Source organism: Elgaria multicarinata, chromosome 7 (assembly GCF_023053635.1).
Source record: "Elgaria multicarinata webbii isolate HBS135686 ecotype San Diego chromosome 7, rElgMul1.1.pri, whole genome shotgun sequence".
Taxonomy (NCBI): Eukaryota; Metazoa; Chordata; class Lepidosauria; order Squamata; family Anguidae; genus Elgaria; species Elgaria multicarinata.
This window is the reverse complement of record NC_086177.1, coordinates 51786207-51810886: the sequence shown is the minus strand read 5'-3', so window position 1 is coordinate 51810886 and position 24680 is coordinate 51786207. Positions and strand designations below refer to the sequence as shown.

At 40.6% G+C, this 24680-nt stretch overlaps 1 protein-coding gene across 1 annotated transcript in view; it reads right to left on the bottom strand.

The window, feature by feature from the left end:
- Window positions 1-24680, bottom strand: part of PIEZO2 (piezo type mechanosensitive ion channel component 2) — a 307830-nt gene that overhangs the window by 231018 nt on the left and 52132 nt on the right. The window contains exon 2 of the mRNA XM_063130557.1: window positions 13734-13829. Coding sequence (XP_062986627.1) covers window positions 13734-13829 — 96 coding nt within the window. The remainder of the gene's footprint in view (window positions 1-13733; window positions 13830-24680) is intronic.

The window sequence follows — 24680 nt, the reverse complement described above, 5'->3', positions numbered from 1 at the left end:
AGTAAGCCACACTGAATTCAAAGAAACTTATTTATGAGGAGACATGTATAGGATTGCGCGGTTAACTCAAACCAGTCATAGGCATTGGTCATAAGAAAGACCCTATACGGGAATATTTTAAAGACATTCCCTCTATAGATCAAAAGGAAAGGATTCAAAAGGCTCATCTACATCAAGCAGGATATCACACTATGAAAGCAGTATGAAAGCGGTATATAAAAGGCAGGAGCCACACTACTGCTTTATAGTGGTATTGAAGTGCACTGCAGGATCTACACTACTGCTTTATAGTGGTTCTGAAGTGCACTTACAACTATTGGGGCCCATGACAAATCTGCACCAAGCAGAATATAACACTATTAAAGTGGTCTGAAAGCAGTATATGGTATGTGGCAATGGTCCCAACAGTTGTCAGTGCACTTCAATACCGCTATAAAGCAGTAGTGTGGCTCCTGCCTTTTATGTACCGCTTTCATAGTGCAATATCCTGCTTGGAGTAAATGAGCCCAAAATATATACAGTGATGCTTACTTGTAAGAATGAAAGAGTAAGTAATACTCTACTTAGTTGTAAATTAACATGGCTTAGTGGTAAGAACTGCACCATTGTTCAGGAAATAAATGAAAAGCTTTCAATGGGAATTTGGGGGACTTGATTTAAATCGTTGATTTAAATTGACCTTTTTTCTTGCTGATTTAAAATCATGATAGTAGCAAATGATCCAAAGGCAGCAGTGATCTGGAAAACTCCTGGAAAAGTGATCATTCCTTTCTGGAATACTGAACACTAACATGACTGCACTGCATAGGGTGACCATATGAAAAGGAGGACAGGGCTCCTATATCTTTAACAGTTATACAGAAAAGGAAATTTCAGGTGTCGTTTATATGCATGCAGCACCTGGTGAAATTCCCTCTTCATCACAACTGTTAAAGCTGCAGGAGCCCTGCCCTCTTTTGTATCTGGTCACTCTAGTATAGCTCCTGCAGCTTTAATTGTTGTGATGAAGAGGGAATTTCACCAGGTGCTGCATGCATACAAATGACACCTGCTGAAATTCCTTTTCTGTACAACTGTTAAAGATATAGGAGCCCTGTCCTCCTTTCCATATGGTCACCCAAGCACTGTAGGATCAAGAACCCCTAGAAATGTGTTTTTCCAGAATGCCCAGGTACTCCGCAGGAACATCAGCCTCCTGGAAACTATATGTTCCAGGGTTCCATGCACCTGTGACATCACTGAGCATACTCATGATAGCACCCTAAGTTATTATTATTATTTATTTATATAGCACCATCAGTGTACATGGTGCTGTACAGAGTAAAACAGTAAATAGCAAGACCCTGCCGCATAGGCTTACATTCTAATAAAATCATAATAAAACAATAAGGAGGGGAAGAGAATGCAAACAAGCACAGGGTAGGGTAAACAGGCACTGGGTAGGGTAAAACTAACAGTATAAAGTCAGAACAAAATCAAGTTTTAAAAGCTTTAGGAAAAAGAAAAGTTTTTAGCTGAGCTTTAAAAGCTGCGGTTGAACTTGTAGTTCTCAAATGTTCTGGAAGAGCGTTCCAGGCATAAGGGGTAGCAGAAGAAAATGGACGAAGCCGAGCAAGGGAAGTAGAGACCCTTGAGCAGGCGAGAAACATGGCATCAGAGGAGCAAATTGCACGAGCGGGGCAATAGTGTGAGATGAGAGAGGAGAGATAGGAAGGAGCTGAATCCTTGGGTATGTTGCGTCCAGGAGCCCTGACATCCTTGCCAAGTACTCGGGCGCCCTTGACAACTGCATATTCTAAGGTTCCTTGCTGACTCAAATGCTCAGTTAACATTCCAACCTGGCAGGTTTTTTTCCTTGGGGAAACGGTGCTCAATTCATAATGTACGTGATCATTATGAGTTGGAAAAATTATTATTCTGTACCAAGTAATAATGAAGTCCAACAACATTACTACAGAAGACTCCCCTGACTTTGCTAAAGGATCAGAAAAACAAGCACCGGATGCTTTATTTAACAAACAGTGCTGCAGTAAACAAGCAGAAGGCAAGGAAAACTCACATTTCTGAAACACCTAGGCCGTTTCTACACCTGCCTTTTTCCCCGGGATCATCCCAGGATCATCCCTGTGCATGCAAATGACACACAGGGGATCCCGGGAGCAGGCAGGGATGGTCCCTCCATTTTCCTGGGATAATCCTTAGGTGTAGAAAGGGCCCCAGTTATGGTCATAATTACTACATAGAACTGATACTGACTCAGGCCTGGTCTACATCAAGCAGGATATTGCACTATGAAAGTGTTATGAAAGCGGTATATAAAAGGCAGGAGCCACACTACCATAATGCAATATCCTGCTTAGTGTAGATTAGGTCTCAGCTTCAAGGAGCTATGATACTTCAGAAACTAAAAGAGGCTCCACAACTTTTGTTTTTATATTAAAAGAAGAAAAACAAGACACTTTCTGAAAAGTCTTTTTTTTATTATTTTAGAAAATTGCACATGAGTGTACGTACTGATTTCATCCAACTTATGTCTGACACTAAATAGATAAATTTGACATTGGAACAGCCCACACAAGAAGTCCCTCTCCTCTGATACCTTGGGGCAAAACAGCTGTCTCTGTGCTCCGATGCAAGTTTCTCATAATACCGAAGGAAGTAAAAGACATGCTAGGCTGGAGGAGAAAGGGCCATAGCCCTTAAATACGATGCTCTACTACAGCCTCCAAGTTGAACAAGCACCACCTCAGAAGAAGCTGATCTCAATCTTCAATGGGATTCTGCAACATGCAAGTGTCTTTTCGGCTCAGGGGACTGTTAAGAGGAGTCATATCTGAACCTCAAAACGATCAGATTTCCCCAAACAAGTTCAAGTTATACAAACTCATGCTAAACTCTTGCAAAATGTGGTATATTTGTATTCAGAAAATACTTTTGCAAGTGAGAATTGTTCAGTGGATATAGAACTGAATTGTGGTGAGAGAGACCTGGATACATGATCTCTGCCTGCCATAGTTAGGTACAATTTTTGTGAACCGCCCAGAGAGCTTCGTCTATTGGGCGGTATAAAAATGTAATAAATAAATAAATTGCAATGTTAGGGTTGTATTATATTATTCTTTTTACTATTACTACTACTATGACTGCTGCTATATTTAAATCCCTTCTTTTTTTTCCCCTCTTGCAAAGAACCTAAGGTGGCTTACATGGTCCTCCTCCTCTTCATTTTATCCTCACAAGAACCCTGTGAGGTAGCTGAGGCTGCAATTCAGTGACTGGCCCAAAGTCACTCATGGATGAGCTGGGGCTAAACCCGGATCTCCAAAATCCTGTTCCAGTACTCTACATCACACTGATTCTCTATTTTGTGTCCATTTATGTCCTTCCGCTCACGGAAGTAGTTCTGTCAGCAGAACCAAGAGAAGGTGATTCCCTCTTTCCCTGTATACCTTCAAAATCTGCTCCATATTGGTGGGAAACTGTCCAAGCAGATTTTCAGGCAACACAGAGGGCTCCAGAGGGGAGGACAGAGAGAGAAAGCCTTGTTGCATTAGTGGACCTATATGAGCGTTATGTTGGATTTAACCGTTAGATCCATTCCCACGCTGTAAAACTGGAATAACTATCATCACAGGGTTACTGGGTGGATAAATATGACAATTTTAAAATTGCTTTATACACCACACATATAAATGATATGCTGTGGTATATCAACGATATGTAGTGGTAAATACGTAAATGATATGTAGAAAAGCTACAGAGAATTGTTTCACTTTGGGAGAAAGTTATGTTAAAGTAACCTTTGTTGCCAAATATGCTTATTATGTGAGACACATGCATTTATACAGTATTAACAGTATTACTTTGAACTACATTTAGGTTTGTTGCCTATGTTTCGGCTTTATATCTCTTCTTAAAAACAGAGTGATTCAGCATGAAGGCAAACCTGCACAACTTTTGTCTCACCAAGCTGAATGCAGCCAGCTCGCTGCATATGGCAGCTCACTAACTTTTGTTGTTTTCCTGGGACTGTAAGAAGAGAGTGAGTGGGTCATCAAGTACATGGCAAGCCATGTGACATGGCTGGTGGGCTCTGCTTAGCTTGAAGTGCAGTTAAATACTTCTGTATCCAACAGCACACCTTGTTATAATCTAGGACGTATTTCTTCTGGCCTTAAAAATGCAATCATCCATTCTCCCAAATGCTGAAAAATATTTTTGATTTGGGGTGGAGGGGCATTCTATTTTGTGACGACTTAACCCAGTCTTTTGGTGTCTTGTTCCTCCTCGGTATGAGAAAAAAGGACCAAATTGATTGGCATGTCCAGTGTCAAAGGCAGTAAGCCTGTGTGCACCAGTTGCTGGGGAGCATGGGGGGTGGGTTTGCTGTTGCATTGTATCTTGCTTGAGGGTCCCTGGTCGACAGCTGGTTGGCCACTGTGCAAAAAGAACATAGTTCTTATGTTCAAAATTAATTTGAATGATGCATTTCCCTAACCACCAGATCTACCTTTGGAATTCATGAGGGGCTTAAAGTCAGTTGCCCAGGGAGATACCATGTTCAACTAAATGCAGGATAGTTTGGTTCGTTCATTACTTTTCCCCCTGCAGCGTGTAGGAGAAGTTCATGCCAAAGAATAAATAGCAGGTTGAGAATTCTCACTTTAACGTAAGGACTGAAGAAGTCTAGAGACTGAGAGAAGCAGGAGCATAAGGTGTGACCACCAGCCATTTTCTCCATTGCCCACTTAAGATGTAGAACAAGATCAATATTGTTCATGACAAAGTACGGGTATGGTGAGCCTTCAAGCAAGAGAAATAAGCTATGAATAAATATAGTCTATTTATTTACTTAAGAGGAAGGAAGTTTACCACAGCAGACAAATTTCAACTAGTACCAAGCAGACAGTCTTCCAACACTGAAGAGATTTATGGCACTGAAAGCAATGCGACAACAAACGGTGGCATTGTCACACTTCAGCTTGCTGGCCAGTAGCGTATTGAGCCCTTTTTCAAGAGCACCTTGAAGCATGTTCCTGGCTGGCTGCAGCACCGTCTACATGATGAATCCAGACTCTGTAGCATGTTCTTCAGCAGGGCCATATCAATAGCCAAGTAATGGGGAACAGCTGCAATTCCTTTCTGGAAAAAAGGGAAAACCTGGCACAGTTCGCATCTATTGGAATGCGTCCTGCCTTTATGTTGAGCACAATAATAGAAACACATACTTAACAATGCAATGGAGAGCCCCCTCCCCATTTTACACTGACATAATAAAACATGGTTGTTTAAAATATAATGTTATTTAAAGGGGGAGGTCCAACAAAGTGCTCTAACAAAAAGCAGATGTAAGTAGCTTTATGTCTGCTACCATTTTATCTTTCAATATCTAAAAATGTCAACAAAGGGCACCGACTTCCATCTTTGCTTTTGTATTCACCTACCAGCATGCTAACCACCCATGCCATCCAGTTCCATCTCCAACAAAACTGAATTTATTGAAATGTGGAAGATGGTTTTTCACTGTAATTCATTCATTAAAAAATGTTTTAAAGTCCTTTGCATGCTGTCAAATGCAGCCAGTGCACAGCTGTTTAGACGTTTACAGACTTAGGACTTAGCTGACTGTTGTACACTGGTAGTTTTTCCTTAAAAAGATCAAAATTCTCCCAACAGAGATGATGGGTTTATTGATATAGTAACAAAAAGCAGTATCTCACAGAGTAAGATCCAACGTTAGTCCTATGTAGAGTAGATCCATTGAAATGAATGGGACAGAAATTAGTCATGACTAACTTAAGCCTCATTCATTTCAATAGACACTAACACTGGATACTACCCAAGAAATATCACACAATCTTGTATATTACGCTGATATGCTGGCACTTTGCCTCTAGGATATTCATTAGGAAAATTTGGGGGGAGGAAGTTGGACCTTACCTGGCAATTGTTTATAGTGCTCCAGAGAGGCCCACATCAGTTTTTTTTTTAACAAACACTGTTGTAAACCATCGATTCACTTTATTTTTTCACACACACTTTTGAAAATAGTTATTCTTCAAAACTATTTTATTTGAAAAACTCCTTTCGTCGCCAGCTGAAGACCTTTTCATTCACTCAGTATTTTAACACTTAATTTTAACTTAAATTTAAATTTTACTGTTTTAACTCTGTATTTTAATCTTATATCAATTTTGCTGCGTGGTTTTATCCTGGTTGTGCTTTTTATACTGTATTTTGTATTTGTGTTTTTAACCTGTTGGATGTTTTATTATGGTTTCAATTCTTGTGAACCGCCCAGAGAGCTTCGGCTATTGGGTGGTATAAAAATGTAATAAATAAATAAATAAATAAAGCACAATATTCATAACTAGAGCGAAATGCTAAGGGGGTGAAGGAAACATATTGAACATATTCTGCTCCATATTGAACAATGGTCTTCACAGTTACTTTTCTTCATTTTGATAGAAATATTCACTAGGGCTTTAATCCTAGTGACAGATTAATTTTAACCAAATAATCAGATGAATTTTAGCCAATTAATTATTTGACTAAATTTGTGTATTAATAAAGCAATCATTCTGAAGCCAAAAGCACAGGCCCAGTTCAGCCTATAGATCTTTGGGCCACCTCCACATGGAACAGAGCCAGAGTGTATGCCTGTCTCCCTACATCTGCCATACTCAGACATCTACATGGAGAAGACTATTCCAACACAGAGAGGCTTCAACAGCAAGGTCAATTCCCCACTGAAAATGACTACTGCACACGTTTTTTTGCAGATAAGAAAACAAGCTAAAATACTATGAGGCTCATGTCATAGGATGGAATAGGGCCTATTCTCCCCATGTTACTTTTTTCCAGGCATGCTTCAAAATGATGTTCTGAGCTGCAGTCACCCACCATTTTTTATTTTCTGGGCCCCAAGAGAGGCCCAGAGGCATTCTTGGAAACAGAGGACATACTGGACGCTGGTATATCATTTTACAGCATGCCAGACTCCCTAGTGTGTTTTTTAAACTAAAAACCCTTTTTAAAAGTTTGAAAACCATGAGGAGCAAGGAGGCTGGCAGGGGCCAATGTATCCATGGATACATTGATGACCATGTTCACCATGTTGAGGACCCGAAAAATAGGCAAACAGAATCTCAGACAAGTAATTAATTGTTCAGGTTTTCTCTTCAAAATATAAACGAAATTTAAGACTAATGCCTCATTCATTAGTATTTGGGACACCTCAAGAGCCCTCCAGTCAGCAATTCTTATGTCCCATCATAGTTACCTCTACAGTAGCTTTCTACAACCTGGTCCTTTCCAGATGTGAGGGACATGGTGGCTGGAAATGATGAGAATTGCACCCCAACACATCTGGAAGCATCAGGTTGGGGAAGTCTGCCTTACTGTGTCAATTTAAAAATCTTGGCTAGGCAAAAGATTGAAGGTATCATTTCAAAAGCACTCTCCTACATAAGCACAAGGAGGAAAATAAACTGAAATAGCTCTGCTCCGACTGGTGGTACTATTGTAGTGCAGCACTACATATTAAATTACTTCTGTATTCCTCTGACCACTTGGATTTTCTGCTTCAGCAGGCACCAAAATGCCTTTTCTAGTATCGAAATCCATTTAGTGATTTCAAACGAGTTGTGAGAGACTCTTTAGAAAGTCCTGAACCTTGACTCTTTATATGATTATGTCCTCTCTTTACTGGTGATAGATACTGCTGTACATGTAGTTTCTTGTCTTAATTACCCTCCCAAATATCTTGTGAGGGAGTCTGGGCTGATGGTGCTTTCCCATACAACTTTTCTCTCTGTATTCTGCTCTGCCTTCCTTCTCTATAATCTCAAAATACTGAGATAGAACTTGTTTTATTTTTTTCTGTTGATGGAGATCAAGTCTATTTTGACCGGAGTCACACAAGCTAACAATGCCTTGGCCTAGGACCATCATGACTAGTAGCCATTGATACTTTTCCTCCATGAATTCGAGACAGGATCTCCAATCGAGATGGGGCCTTTTTGGTAGTAGCACCCCAATTGTGGAACACCCTAGCCAAGGGAGATGATATAGGTTCCTTCTTTATTTTACTTTTGAAAGGCATAAAATATTGTTTTATTCCATTGATCTTTTAATGTTGTAGAACATTTTGTTGTTCTCCAATTCTAATTCTAATTTTAATGCCACCCTTGTTTCATTTTATGCTCCAGTGTTTCCTGGTTTTAAGTCAGGTCTCAAATATTTTCATTGTACATTGCCCAGGTGTTTGGTAGGTGGAGGGTGCACTTTTTAAATCTTGTAAAGAAATGACAGCTGTCCACTGAATTGCCCAAATATGTAAGTTCCTACTATGAGAGCATTTCTCCACCTCATTTACATTTTGTTTTTCCACAGGCAGATTTAGCCTTAAGGAAAAACTGTGACTTTTGTGTTGCTAGAAAGCAAAACTTGTCACAGTTAATTGCCCCTAATGCTAATTGTTATTCCTCTGTAGATTTGCTACAGGCTTTTGCATTGCCAAAAACAGCTAAATGTCAATATAATCGGTTACAGCAAGGCTAGTCTAAGAAGTTCAGCCATGATGCATTTAGGTACCTTGGAATCTTCCAAATATTTGATCATCTTAACGTTCTGCCTTATCTCCTGAGGCAAGCTCTAATATTTAGAAAATATAGTTTGGATCAGTGGGCGGTACTGCCCCCTTGGGGGCGGTGTGATTGCATAGGGGAGGCATTAAGAGGCAAGGGGGCGGCAGGGAGGCACTCAAGGTGGTCTTTTCCGAGAAGTGCCTCTCGAGAAGGTCTTAAAACCGAGGGACATTTTTATGGGAGAAGGTAGTTTGGTCCCAAACCATATGTATATAGGGGAAGAATCCACACATGTATTAATACCGTTTAAGAAGAGTCCTTTTAACGGTGAATTGAAATGTTTCAAAAGCACCAAAATGCTAATAAAGAGACATACCCTGCTTGGTGTGCCCCGCCAAGCTGCGTTCGCTCTCTTTTCCCTGCCTCCCTCGGCAAGCCTGCGGTGGGTGCTTCCCATTTAAAGGGGCCGCGTGCAGTACGGCCCCTTTTTCATTCTCAGCTCCTCAGCCCGCACGCACGCCACTACTCAGCCTGGGCACCCAGACCAGCAGTATCCAGAGGAGCGCAGCCCCTTTAAATGGGAAGCACCCACCCCAGGCTTGCCGAGGGAAGGAGGCAAAAAAGAGCGAACACCTCTGTTTGCAGCTGGCATGGCGGGACACACCAAGCAGGGTATGTCTCTTTATTAGCGTTTTGGTGCTTTTGAAACATTGCAATTCACCGTTAAAAGGACTCTTCTTAAACGGTATTAATACATGTGTGGATTGAGGAGGGTCTTGTTGGCAGCACAGCTCCGGACAACTCAGGCTGATGGAATGCCTCTCTTGGCATGACCCTACCTAAATATACTACACTCATCATCTAAGACCCTGTGATATCTAATATTCTTGCTAAATGACTATCAGACTTTGAAAAGATGATATCACTGGAACAAGTTCATCAATTATGTTTAATTGAATAAACTAAAAAATGTAATTGGATTTTAAATAAATATTCAATTACTTGTTACTGTTTTGAATTTTATTGTTATTATCTTCCTTAGTGGGTCGTTGAAACCCGCTATTCTGAATAATGATTTTTATAGTGTAGGGTAGGGGGCACTGGGCATGAGTTTGTGGAACCAAGGGAGCGGTTACCTGAAAAAGTTTGGGAACCGCTGATTTAGATGGTCTGTAGCCTGGCATAGATTATTTGAGAGTTAAGAAGATTCAAGATTCAGGGCAAAAACTTATACAAGGTTTTGGAGATCTGGCATTAAATCAATTACTTCAACAACTGATACTTATTTAGTAAAAAAATTATATTCTGCCATCATTATATTCTGCAAAAAAAATGTTTTGGGTTTTCTATTTGTTAAAAAATGGAGAAAGATATTTGACAGAATGGACAAAGAGGATTAGCTGGATTTTCCTAAACATTTTTCCAGGGAGAATCAACACAGATTGATTCTCCGTCTATACTCTTTGTTCTACTGAGTGGCTATATCTATTTTTGTGACTTGTCTTCTTTTATCATTGGAAAGTGAAGCTTGTCCCAAGCTTGCAACACTGTGAATGTGACTTTGTAAGGGCCTATTCATGGAAGCTTAGCCTCAGGAACTTTAATAGGAGTCAAGTGGAATGGTGTTTTACATGAAGGGATCATGATGAATACTAGTTTGTTTTACTACATAATATCTTATAACAATACCAAGAAGATGCCTGCTGGAAACAGAATAGCACTTTCAAATACAAAACTCAGAGTATTTAAATTCTTTTAATCAGCCAGGTCTGCAATTTTCGCAGGAGAGAAGTGCTGCAAGAAAATAGAAAGACAAGGAAACACACACCCCAAAAGGAACTAAACAGATGAGAAATCCAGGTAGGGATGGAAAATAAGAGGAGAAACATCTGTTTGTAGAGGACCAAAATGGGGCAGAAAGGAAGAGGAAGAATAAAGAACATACACTTAACTTTATATAGAGGGGCGGGGGGAGGGGTGGAATCTTCGCCTTCCAAAATCTAATGTCACTAGAGGAAAAAGAAATAGCTAAGGGAAGAATTAAATTAAGTGAACTATATGGAAGCTAGTTACCATAATAAACCAGTAAGTGATGGGAATAAAAATAGTGCAAAAGCTAAACAGAAGCAGAGAGAATGGGGTGGGGGCAGGAAAAAAAGCAAGTAGTGGAATTATAAAAGTCTCCCCACCCCCTTCTATTTTATAGCACATTTGCTCTATTAACTTTTGGCTGTGACTGACCACTGGGTTTTGGCAACTTCAAACTAGTAATAATAAATATCCCCACTTCCTGTTCCCTTTGAAGACAGGCAGAGAATTTGTGTGTACACAGACACATATGGGAAAGTTTCACAGCCAACGTCCTTGCACAAGCAGAAATCCAAGAGCATATAGGAGCTCTTCTCACCAGCAGACAATATGATGTAGTGGCTATAACATTGGGCTTTGGTATAGGAACTCAGGTTCAGATCTCTGCTTAGTTAAAAAGCTTAGGGCTTGATCCTATGTATGTTTAGACAGGAAAAATCCTACAACTCCCAACATGCCCCACCCAGCCATGGTGGCAAATACTGACTAGGGAATGCTGGAAATTGTAGGAGCTTTCCTGTCTAAATTGCCTATATTTTTCTGGCTGCCTATGTGTTTCCAATCCCAATTCAATGTGCTGGTTTTAATTTATAATCCATACAATGGCTCAGGACCATAATACCTGATGGAATGCTTCTCCCGACATGAACCTGCCTGGATGCTACAATCAACATTCGGGGCCTTCCTCTGAGTGCCTCCTCCAAGAGGGGGCCTTCTCAGTGGTAGCCCCCTGACTATGTTCGGAATGAGCTCCCCATTGAGACCTGCCTGGTGCCAAAACTGTCATCTTTTTGGCATCAGGTTAAAACTGCCCTCTACTGCCAGGCATTTAATGGCATATGCTGGGGAACCTATCTCAGCTGTCTTGAACAGGTCTGTCATTGAAATGTGTACTGAAATTGTTTTTAGATACTTGTTTTAAATTTTGTACCTTAAATTTTTTAGACCATGTTTTATTATAATGTTTAATAATGTTTATAAAGTTGTAATGTTTTGTGAATCATTGTGAACATCCCTCTGAGCTCTTGGGAAGAAGCGGTGAAAACATTATCAACTTCCCTGGCTTTTTTCAGTGTACCCAGAGATACACCAGGCAGTGGGCACTATTTACCTATGTGAGGAAGTACTTTGAATATACTCAGAATCATCAAGCATGCGCCCCCATTTTGTTTGCAGTATTTCACTACAGAGGATGGGGGGGGAGCCAGGGCAGCTGCACACTGGCGCAAATATTAATATTCACTGAAGAATCTGGTAGAATTGTTTGCAACTGGATTTTTAACTCTACCTTCCCACCCCAACTGGAATATCATGAAATAAAAAAATCCCCCTGCTTGTACATATGCATTCGATGGTAAAAACTAAAACCATTGCTGCTGCTTGCAACTTCCTGCTAGAGCGGGAGCCAAGTTACTACGGTAACTAATGAACAATAGCTGGCCCACATCTTTCCAGTGAAATGAAAGCTGTCCCTCAACACTCATGAGCATTTGCCCAGTTGGATTATCTGAAAGTACTGCTAGCCACTATAAACCATTAAAAGAAAATAGCATCCATATCCTGACCTGGAAGATTAAGGATGCCTGTCAAACATTACTAGTTTTTTCCCCCTCCCTTTTCACTTACAGAGAATTGCTATGTTTAGGATGTCAATCATCCTTCCTGGCAAAGAAAGGGCCAGAAAAGAAAAACACATAAAATCAACATGGGAGAAGGTTATGGAGGCTGTACCCATAGGCCCCTTCAGGTCCTCAAACTGGCCTCTCATCTATCATCTTTACATTTTAAGAGCCATGTTAGCCCTCAAACTAGACATTTACTGATATTTTATTTTTGCCCCGTTCTTGTAAATTTTTCTAATAAAAAGTGACTGACAGATTTAGCAAGATTGTGAGTTCCAAACACATTAAAAGTTTGAATTGACGCTTAGTTCATTTCATTTTTCATTTCTATATATTTCTGGCAAAAACTCAGCAGCACAAACTAATTATAAATGAAGGCTACCGATTTCCTCTAGGAACTCTGTGAAGCACAACAACAACGACTTTCACTTTTTTTTGTAAACATGCCTTGTCAAAATTAGCACAAAAGTTTTCTCAAAAAAAAGAAGAAGAAAAGGGAAAGTTAAGGTTTCCACAATAAGTGAAATTCTCTCTCTCTCAAGACTCATGCCATTGCTGCTGAGCTCAGGTGATATAGGAGGGTAGCACACATGCCATTTCTAGAAACTAAATACATATTCACTTCTATGGCAGACTGTGTGCAAACACAGACTATGTGCAGTGCCTCCCAGCTTCCAAACACTTGGTCAATGAAAGCTGGGCACATGGCTTTAGCTAAGACCTTAATATATCTTATTGACTATTTTGAGCAGGTGTGCTGGCAGTCAATTCCCATTTTCTACCCCAGACTTGCACAGGCAGAATTAGCCATTAATGAAGCAGGAAAGAATAACATCATTAAAATAAAAAAGCATCATAAGTTCCCTTTGAATCCTTAGGTCAGCCTTCCCCAACCTCGCCAATTCTTTTCCACCCCACCGATACCCTTCCACCAGCGATGGGTCCTGCCAATTCCATTGTGCAAGCGGAACTCACCACTTACACAAGGGAGATTTTAGCACTTTCTAAAGGAGACCCTGAAATGAACAGAAACACTCATTTGTGGAAGGAGGCAGGCTGACAGAACTCCCTTATGTGGGCCGGCCTCCTTCCAGAAATGAACGTTCCCGCTGAGCGCTAAATTACCATTGCTCAAGCACTGAGGGGCACTTGGGCAATGAAACTGGTGGGGTGTGTGTCAAGTGGTGTCAGTTCGGGAGCGCCAGAAGCTCTGACCACTTTGCTAGTTTAAAAGAAACTGAAGGCCCAAAAATGTTATTGAAAATCTGTGATTCCACCAAGAGTTATACAGATTATTAAATTATAATTTTATTTATTTATTGGATATATACCCCCTCCTTTAAAAAATAAAATAAAAGGTTTCTGAAAAAATTTGATTTGATACAGTAGTTATATCCACCTGTACTTTAAATACATATGCCAAGAACATGCTTACCTTGCATTGTTGTTTTTGTAGGTTCAGAAAAGAGAGGAATGAGGAGGAGGTAGATGAGGTAGACAAACGAGAGTCCATTGTAGCGGAATGCACATGCTGTACAGAAAAAACGAGGGTGGGGAAGAGACAGAGACAAATGGGTTTATGTAACGAATATATCAAGGAAATAAGTAAAATGACTTAACACTGCATTGACCAATACATTGCATATGTAGTACACGGAGTTTTACAGAAGCTTCATATATGAAATCTTGCACATTTCATGTAGCTCATCATTGAATTATACTAACTCAGAAAAGAACAGTGTGATCTTAAAGAACAGCCATTTGATTCAGAGAAAAGATGACTCAGCTCCATCATAGATTTCTTCTATAACATTGGAAGAATCTTATTATAGCTCTATGGCTAATTTTCCTTATCAGAAAAAAAATATGGAAGATTATACCACCCAACTAACTAATTTAATGAAGCTTGATCCTAAATGCATTTGTGCTCCAAACTATGCAAACTGCATTTAACAACACAGCTTGTTCCTTAGCACCCAAAACGTTTGGATCCAAAGATCTCTACGCAAGTGCTTGTTCATACGGATGTTGATAGGGAGGAGAACAGGGCACCGATTTCTCTCTCACTGGCGACAGTCCTCAATGCTGCAGTACATTCGCCTCCAGACTAGGGATATATGAGAATTTTATTTTAATTTGTCTTGGACCAGAATTGGCCATGTTCACACCCTCAACTGCAAATGCATTTTTCAGGAAAGGGTTATATATTCCCAAACTTCTGTTCACATTGGAAAATATACACTTTTTAAAATGTGTGCTTTCCCTCAATTGGCTAAGGCATGAAAATGCACATTTGGGTACATACATTTTAAAAAATGTGCACCCAAATGTTTGAACAAAGACAAAAACAACCTCTCAATCAGGACTGAAATGAGCTGAACTGAGCTTCAATGTGAAAATCAGAGAACCTTGATGAGATCAACCATCACTGGTGCTCCCATTCCAACTCCAGAGGATCCCCCAACTCTCTTATTAACCAAGTGGGGCCTGCAGCTGTGTGAGAACAAGTAGCTTCTGCTCTTGTAGGGCCATCTTGGGATCCAAACCAAAGCTTTTGCAAGCTCTGGTCAAAAGTTAAGCAAATATTCCTCTTCTCTTCACACATAAATACATACTTCTGATTTAAAATTTTAATTATTCAAGGATCAGGCTACTTAAAAAACATTAAAGTTTTCTCATTTCCCCCCTCTTTCTACATCTTGCTAAGTAACATTCATTTTAATTAAATATACAAGCACACAAATGTACACTTCTATTTTAACCCAATACCATTTTGTATCCAAATGGTAGCATATGTGTAGCAGCAGTTCTACTAAGTCAATAGTTTCTTTAGAAACAAAAAGAAGTTATTGTACAATGTAGCAAACAACAGATGTTCCAAACAATGTATACATTCCAAAGAGATAAAATTGCTGTTCCCCGCCTCGATCGAAACGGAGAGGCGGATAATAACTGGTATTGCACAAACATATTTTATATAAAGCAAGTTTTGCTCTTGTCATTATTATTGCATTTTCTCTTTAAGGAAATTGTTCAGTGAAACATTGGATCAAGCAGAAGCTTCAGTATGTAAATTAATGTGTGTCTTTCGGGTGGGTTGTAAAAGCATACTATAAGTATGTGGAAAAAATTATTTAAAAGGCACAGAAAAAAGGCAGCTGTAATCCAACCGGCAGATGTCGAAACCTTATGAGACCTACCACATTCAGACTTTTCTTATGAGATAAGCCAAATGCAGAGGTGTCAGTGTAGGAATACATGTTTTTATTTATTTACTCAAAAATGTAACCTCCATCATTTAAACCAAAAATACCTCTATTAACTAGAGGCCTCTCTAAAACGTCTTACTTGGAGAAATTAGAGGTGGCAAACTAAGGTTTATTTCTTCTGTTAACCCTGAGTATTGAAGACCAACGTTACAATTAACCTTTTCTTGTTCTTATAATGAACCTATCTTTTGCAAACGACAGGAGCAGTTTCAAATGTTTTCTAAGATCAAGCATGTTTCCAGACAAAGCTTTTTATTGCACCATTGTCCTGCCTCTTTCACCCCAAACCACTGAAAGAAGATTTACACATTACTCTGGGGCTCTTTAACAATATTACCCAGCTCCATGAGAACTACTTTTCTATCATCAGCAATTCTCATGCAGCTGTGTAATATTCAAATGAGACAATCACTGAGGAGAGGCAATCATGTGAGACCACACAACAGAACTGGTATTGTACCAGGGGAGACTCCATCTCCTCCAGGTTGTGTCGAGAGAAGACCAATGCAATCTAGCCCCAATGATCATCACATTAAAGCCACTGACAGAAAACCTGTTCCATCTGCATGTAGTACTTCTGAAGGCCCATTTCTTCATGTGTAAAGTTGAGTGACTTAGCACCCCTTCACCCATTTTTCAGCAGACAAGAGATGCAATTCATGTCTGGACAAAGGTTTCCAAATATATTTTCTCCCGTGGAACTTGGAAACATTTCTTACACTAACAAGAAGCCAAGCATGGGGAGAACATACCCACCAATGCTCTCGTGAGAACCCTTGGAAGAAGCAATACAAGAGAACCAGGAACTGCTAGTTTTCTATTTGGATCTTTTGCCTAGCGCAACTGAAAGTCACATAAGGTGAGCAGAAGTTATATACAGGAAGTGTTATCAATGGTTTTTAACTGTTTTACAACAAATAATACAAGAAAGAACCATCAGCACAAATCAGATTGGGGTCAAACTGTACGTTACGTGAAGAATGCTTTTTTTATTGTTGATTGTGCTGGCCACTTTATGAGTCAGAACCACATGGGAAGGAGGGTGTTGATCTTTAACTCCCCATATTGGTTTCCCACCACATGCTATTTGCCCCCAAAGGTGCTATTTATTGTAAAAAGCAGCTTTGGGGCATGCAGTAGTGGGGCATGTGTGATTTTCAGCAGGAAACCAGTGTAAGTATGTAAGGATTAAAACCCTCCTCCCTCTGGGCAATGTAAATCAACGCCCAATCCAAATCAGGGCCCTGTACCAGTGCTTCTTTAAAAAAAAATTGACTAAAAGAATGTACAATTTTTTTAAAAATGTGCTTTGCATAACATGCACTTTATTTATTATTTATTTCATTTATTACATTTCTATACCAACTAATAGCCGAAGTCTGACTAGCAGTATATACTGTAAGAGAAAGCCCCTTCCCATGCACACTGCACAAGTATACAGATAACATACAAAAGGCAACATTTTATCGGACAATTGTCTATTTTGAGTTCCACAGCTGTTAAATGCAAAAAAAAAAAAAAGATATTGTGTGCTTTGTTTTCTATATTTGTTTTGAGTTTTATTTGTACCAACAAGTTTCACACACCTTTATATCACCCATGCATCACAGCATTTGGATGAAAACGCAGCTGCATGACATTTTCACAGCAGACTGCTAATGTGCAAATTACTAAATTGACAGATGTAGAATATTTCAGCGTTATGGCATGACATCATTTTTTTCAAATAGCTGAAAATTAAGCTTGCAACTAAACGAGGCTTACCCTTATGCTTCGATTACTGCCAATCAAACTGCTCAGAATTAATTGAGCCCTGCTGTTCGAAATCTAGAGAACAGAAATACTCATATTGCCTGCCATGATACATGAAAAGGGTTTAGCCCAACAAGCCTAATAGTCACTGCAAAAAAATCAGTATTTATTAGCCATTGCTGTAATTCCATCTCTCTGCCTAATATTTCTGTGTGGATGGCTTTTCACCATCTCAAACTCTGTATGTCCCAAGACTGAACTGCTCATCTTCAACTAGTTCAAAACATGGCAGCCAAGTTGGTAGGTACACCTAGGGGTGACCACATCACACCAGTCCAAAAATCTCTTCACTGGCTGCCAATTAGTTTCCGGGCGAAGTATAAAGTGTTGGTTATCACCTTTAAAGCCCTACATGGTTTGGGTCCAGGCTACCTGCGGAATCGCCTTCTCCCGTACAATCCATCCTGCATACTCAGGTCCTCTGGGAAAAATTTACTCCAGCCAACAAAAACAAGGCTGACAACTATTACTCAGAGGAGCTTTTCTTCTGCCGCTCCCAGTTTGTGGAATGGCTTTCCGGGAGAGATTCGTCAACTTAACAGTCTTCCAGAATTTAAGAAAGCCATAAAGACTGATCTCTTCTTCCAAACCAAAGTAGGGTGATTTGGACCAAATCACCCTGAATCCAAAGTGGGTGTGGATTAGTCGGAAGTGGTCCGAAGTGGATTGGGTTAATCCGAAGCACTTTGGATCAGTTCGGATGATTCTGAAGCCCTGACAACAGCCTGTCTTGGAAATACTTTTGCTTAAGAATAGGGATAGGTACGGGAAAAGTTGGGAGGGGGAATTGAGCCTTGGCGAATGACATCTCTAGGTGCCAATAGGGCTGAATTTTGGATCCAAAATTACTAGTGTGTGCTGTGTGCAGCATACACATTACTGTGCAGAACCAAACAGTGTGTGGCCAAAGCAGTACGTACACAGTTCAATATATATTGTGGGACAAAGCACTACACACAATACACTTGTTTTCCCTTGTGTACATCAAATGACCACAAGAATAATATGATCTGGCTAGGCTATATGCATTTTTGCTTCATCTTACCCTTCCTTTTACAAATGGGGAAACGGGCTGTCAAAATTATCAGGGGGGTGGAACAACTCCTCTATAAGGAAAGGCTTCAATGTTTGGGCTATTTAATTTAGAAGAATGGCAAATAAGGGGAAAGTTTATAAAATTATATGGAGTAGGAAAAAGTGGAGCAGTGCAATAAATAAGCTCCACTGAGTTCTGTGTGACTTAGTCCCAGGTAATGTGAATTGCAGCCAAAGAGAAGTTTAACTTTTTCTTTCTTAATGAGAGCCTCAGGACATCCAGTGAAGCTGAACAGTTGCAGATTCAGGACAGACAAAAGGAGAGTATTAGGAGAAAGTACTTTAAAAAAACTACACCAGAAATTGGGGATAGTGACCTCTTAATTGTCATCTTAAACACCTTCTGATTAGGATTTCTAATCCCCTGTGTGGCTTGACAAATGTTTTTTACCATTTGTTTTAGTTTTTGAGAAAAGGAAACTTTATTCATGGCCAGCACAAAGGCCACCATACCTAACTGTTTGAAATTTAGCAAGTTCAGTCACCTATATGTTCCCAAATTCCCCACACTTGTGTGGAAGCACAAAAAAATTACAGCTCTGTTTTAATAGATTTTCTTGAAAAAAGCAAATTTTACCTGTCACTAGCACAACAGCCACTGTTCTAAACTGTCTGAAATTTGGCAGGTTCAATCACCTCCATAGGGGCTGCCAGATCTTCAAGTTTCATGTACTTATCATAACAACTAAAAAGGTTTTCCAATTCAAGTCAATGGGAAAATGTAAGATATGAATAATTCGGATTTCTGACTCTTGCTTTGGATCTGTAGTCCAAAGCAGGTCAGATTATGCCTGAATCATCCTGAAGTGGATCAGGCACAAATCTGAAACTCTGAATCAGCCTCCAAAGCAGGTTGGGGGTCCATCCACAGTGCTATGCCATCTGTGCTTCCATAGGTTACCTGTGCTTCCCTTGCTAAGTCTAGGAAACCCCCAAGATGCATACTTGGAGTGCAACCCCATCCAACCCCCATTTCATACTTCCATCCAGATCAGCAGGTTTCCCCACTCACAGTACTTCTGTCTTTTCTGGATTAAGCTCAATGTCTTTACCCTTATTCATTCCACCTACCAGAGACAATGTACAATTGTGCAACATCTGCATACTGATTATGGCACTTCAGCCCAAACCTCTGGAAGACTTCTCACAGTAGCTTCATGTAGGTGTTTAAAAGTATGGGGAACAAGATAGAATCCTGAAGCACCCCAAGGTCAATTACCATGAATCAGAACATGAGCAGGAACTTTTTGATACATCCCCCTAAATAGTACTGGAGTCACTGTAATACTGTGCTCCCAGTCCTACCCTAGCTAGATGACCCAGAAGGACACCATGGTCAATGGTATCTAAGCTGCTGAGGACATCTAAGCCTGCCCTTTCTCCCTTGACTTGGAACTGCCTCTCAGAATACATGCACACTGCCGCTTCTCTTAAGTCCTTCAAACCACTCTTCAAAACCCACCTTTTCTGTCCTTTAGTACAACCCCATGGTTCCCATGCCCTGCTTTAACTCACCCTCGAACTGAGGGTACTTCCAAACAAGCCTTTTTATTGTGCCTCATTCATGGAATTTTATAGTGGGCCCAGACAAAATCATCTTCCATTTGTTTTCCCACTACATCTTACATCTTTTTTTCTTATCAGAAAAAAATTAAGAAATAGCTCAAGATACAGAAGAGCTGTACAATACCTTTTGATTGGTAGTGCTAGGAGCCCACACAGCTGGAAGCACATCAGCAGTGCTTCCAGATGAGGCTTTAACACACCCTTGCTCTGCCTCGTTCATGGAATTTTATGGATGGTCCAGATGATGTTGTTTTCCATTCACAATCATCCCATGTTTTCCCACCATGTCTTCAGTCTTTCTTCATACCAGAGCAAATCCGTGAAGGGGGGGGGGGGGAACAGAACTGCTGGAAGCACACTAAGGCCTCAGCTAGACCTAGTGGTCTAGCACGACGGAGGGGTGAAGATCCCGCAATATTTTTATCGTGAGATTTCCCCCTCTGTTCACACGCAGTGCACAACAGCCTCAGAGGGAGAGGTGTCGCGCCCACCACTTTTTTAAAGTGTCAGGAGCGCACGAGTGCTCACATGCAAAAGGTAAGCTTTTTTTTAAAAAAAATCCCCTGCTCCCCCCACCCCACCCCTGATGGGCGCAGAGCTCCTGAGGAGCTCTGCGTCCCAAGCGCGGGTCGCAGCTCCCTGCGAGGAGCTGGGACAAACCATGATGCCCAGCCACACGTTCCGTGGTCTTGGGCTCAGCCCAAGACCGCAGAAAAACCGGGCCTAAAGTGGAGGCCGAGATCTCCTGTGCATCGTGTGGATGCACAGGGACAATCCTGGGGATCGCCCTGGGATAAAGCCCCGTCTAGCTAAGGCCTCAGTGTAAGCACATACAACTGAAACAACTGCATATTGCTTCCATGTCTAGCCCCGCATCCAGTGACCTTCTCTTTCTTGGTTTCTGCTGTGCTGAATTTTCAGTTGTAAATTCCTGGTGGCACAGCCATGTCCTCTTCTACCCTGTGAAGTGCCATGCACACTGGTTGGCATGATATAAATAAATACATGATCTCACTGCAACTATAATTGATCTCAGAATGGTTGCTGGGTTTCAGTTCTCTTCTGGTCTTTCCCAGATCTACTCGACTCAATGCATCCAGTCAGCGAACCCTTCCCAGTTCTTCCTAGTATTATAAAAACAATGATCTGAAATTATCCAAAATTTCTGATTTTGCTGTAAGATAGATACTATATTAGAAAACTATATTGCTGTTTATATAATGTATAAAGTTACTTATTTATATTTTAAGAAATCATCTGAAGCTTTTAGAGGCTGAATATATCTGCAGATTAATTGCAAAAACTACTGATGACCTTCAACAAGCTATCAGCCAAATGTAGGACAGGATATACAAAATGATTTAATACCTCGGTCTGTTTATATAACGCTTGCACCATTTTACTAGAACATTTGAACATTTGAGCAAGCGTACGTCAAAATCTTCCCACAGAATTAATTCTTATCTACTTATACGTAGCAAAAAGCAAGGTTACATATTCCTCTGGAACTAAGCCTCCATAATCAAACTGACAGACGAAATCCAATATTACATGAGTGGACTTCCACTCATATAGGAGCTTCCCTTCCCCTCCACCCCTATGCAGCCCCCTGCAGGTCTCCCAAATAAACTACAGAGGGTTTCTCAAGCCTCTGAAGCAAATTTGGGAACATACATGGGACTGTAGCGGGACAGGAAATTCGAACTGCTAGCAGTGACCATTCTGCTGGCAGAATGATAACCATTGGATTCCACGAGAGACTTTTTCGGCTGAGGAGCGGGGTATAAGTATGATAAATAATAAATAATAAATAATAATAATAATAATTAATAATAATAATAACAACAACATATGTCCATTAAGAGGAATGAAATTTAATTAGGGAACTAGAGAAAGGTGGTTCTTTGGACTAGATAGAGGGTGTTCAACCTGTTCTGGATAGGGTTCTCCTAGAACCATCTCTGTCCCTTGAGGCTCAGGTGGCCAACATTGGTGGGTGGCCCAGCTACGCCCTATCTGGACAGGAATAACCTGGCTTCAGTTCTCTATGCTCTGGTAACCTCCAAGTTAAATTACTGCAATGCGCTCTATGTGGGGCTGCCTTTGAAGATGGTTCAGAAGGTGCAGCTTGTGCAAAACGCAGCAGCCAGATTGATAACAGGAACCAGAAGGTTCAATCATATAAGACCGACTCTGACCCACTTGCATTGGCTGCCTGTATGTTTCTGAGCCTGATTCAAAGTGCTGGTTTTAACCTATAAAGTCTTACATGACTTGGGACTACATTACCTGATAGAACATAAACATAACATAAACCTACCCATACATTACACTCAACATCTAAGGTCCTCCTCCAGGTGCCTACTCTGAGGAAAGCTCGAAGGATGGCAACAAGGGAGAGAGCCTTTTCAATGGTGGCCCCCCAATTATGGAATGATCTCCCTGAAACTTGCCTGGAGCCAACATTGCGATATTTTCGGAGCCAGGTTAAGACTCTTCTCTTCTCCCAGGCATTTAACAACATATGTTGAGTTGGTATGTAATCTGTTTTTATGCTTTTTATGCTTTTAATTTTTATATATCTGTTTTTAATGTACAATGTTTTTAATCTTTGTAAACTGCCCAGAGAGCTTCAGCTATGGGGTGTTGTAAAAATGTAAATCATCATCATCATCATCATCATCATCATCATCATCGGTTTAGTACACCAATACCAAAGTTCCAACTCTTACAATCATGGATTGGGGGGGGCGCTTACCTTTCTGGTGGACCCTCTTCTTCCTAAGGGTTCTCCAAAAAAGAATCCACTAGGCCGTGAAGCTATCTGGGAATTTCTAAGTACTATTTCAAGAATTATCCACTCTCAAGTGGTGCATATATACCATCCATTCAAATCTTGATAGTGTTGTTAAGTCCTCAGTCTATTGCATTATAGGAGGTGAACATTTATCCTTTCAAAGTACTAATATCAGTCTTTTAGCTGTCATAAGGGCTCAGAAAATCCATTTGAGCTGAGCCTGCATTAACTTCCAAGAAACCAGTAGGTAGTTTAGGAGGACATATACATCATTCCATACTAAAGACTGTTTCAATACATTTTTCCCCTTATTATGACCTCCTCCCAAAAGGGGGCAACTATTGGACACCACACATAGTTAAATTATGGAATTTGCTACTACAAACAAACTGTGGTGGTAGCTGCCAACTTCGATGGCTTTCAAAGCAGATTGGGGGGGCTAAGGCTATCAATAACTACTAGCCATGATGGTAATATGCCACCAGGATTTGAGGCCTCTGAATGGCAGCTGCTGGGGAACAACAATGGGAGAGGGCTCTTGCACTCTCCCACAACTGCAGGAGAGGGCTCTTGCACTTTTGGAAGAGTGTGAGAAGGGTATTGTACTCTCGGAGGGCTATTGCACTCTCCCACAACTGCAGGAGAGGGCTATTTCACTCTCGGAAGAGTGTGAGAAGACTATTTCACCCACTCGCAACAGCAGGAGACGGCTTTTGCTTCCCTGAGACATCTGCTTGACCACCATAAGAAACAGTATGCTGGATTAAGAACCCTTTGTTCTGATCTAACAGTGCTTTTCTTATATTCTTATTACTGGGAATGGGAAGGCCACAAATTAAAAAAAGCTGCGAGATCTCTGCATTTTTCATCTTCTCCTAGGGACAGTCTAGCTTTAATATTAAAACAATATATTATCCTATTTGGAAAATATAAAACACTTTTGAAAAATTAGATTAGGCTTTGTTTTAAGTGCTGCTGAGCAATTCCACTGAAGGCACATATTCCATATTTCACAGATTTCATCCCTGTATAAATTCTGATCATTTTACTGAAAAAGCCATTACTCATTTTGAATTCAGAATGTTGGATAACCAGCTGGTATAAATGAAAGCAGCCACATTTTCACTGGCAGCAACTGTAAATCAAGCCTCACTGTTGCCAAGACAAATAGTCTGATTTACACCAGCTGACCCTATGGATCTTCGACTCTCCATATTTACTAAACCCACTTAAGTTGCAATCCTATGCATGTTTAGACAGAAAAAAAATCGTACAACTCTCAGCGTTTCCCAGCCAACAGCTGGAAGTCGTAGGACTTTTTTCTGCCTAAACATGCATAGAATTTCCCCCTTACTGTGCTTCACAGTATAACACCACAATGGAGAACTTTAATGGCTAATCTATAACCACAACCCCAATACTTGCTTTTGACAAACAAACAAACAAACAAATTGTGGAGACTGCTTTCTTCAAGATTTTACACGCTGTGAATACATTTGGGGCACAATCCTATGCATGCCTAGACAGAAAAATGTCCTCCAGTTCCCAACTTGCCCCAACCAGCATGGCTGACTGGAAGGATGCTGGGAGTTGTAGGAGTGGTTTTTTTGTCTAAACATGCATAGAATTGTGTCCGTAATTTGGTAAAAAAGGTTCATTTAGAAAAATGTCCTTAGAAATAGGGCTGTGCTCCGCTCCGTTACAGATCCCTGAATCCGAAGCAGAGCGGGCCGATCCGGACCTCCGAAGCCTGGTTCTAGATCGGATCGGGGGAGGTTCGGATCGGCCTGAAGCGGTTCAGACCAGTCTGAAGCTCCAGAGCCAGGTAAGTGGGTAGGGGGCT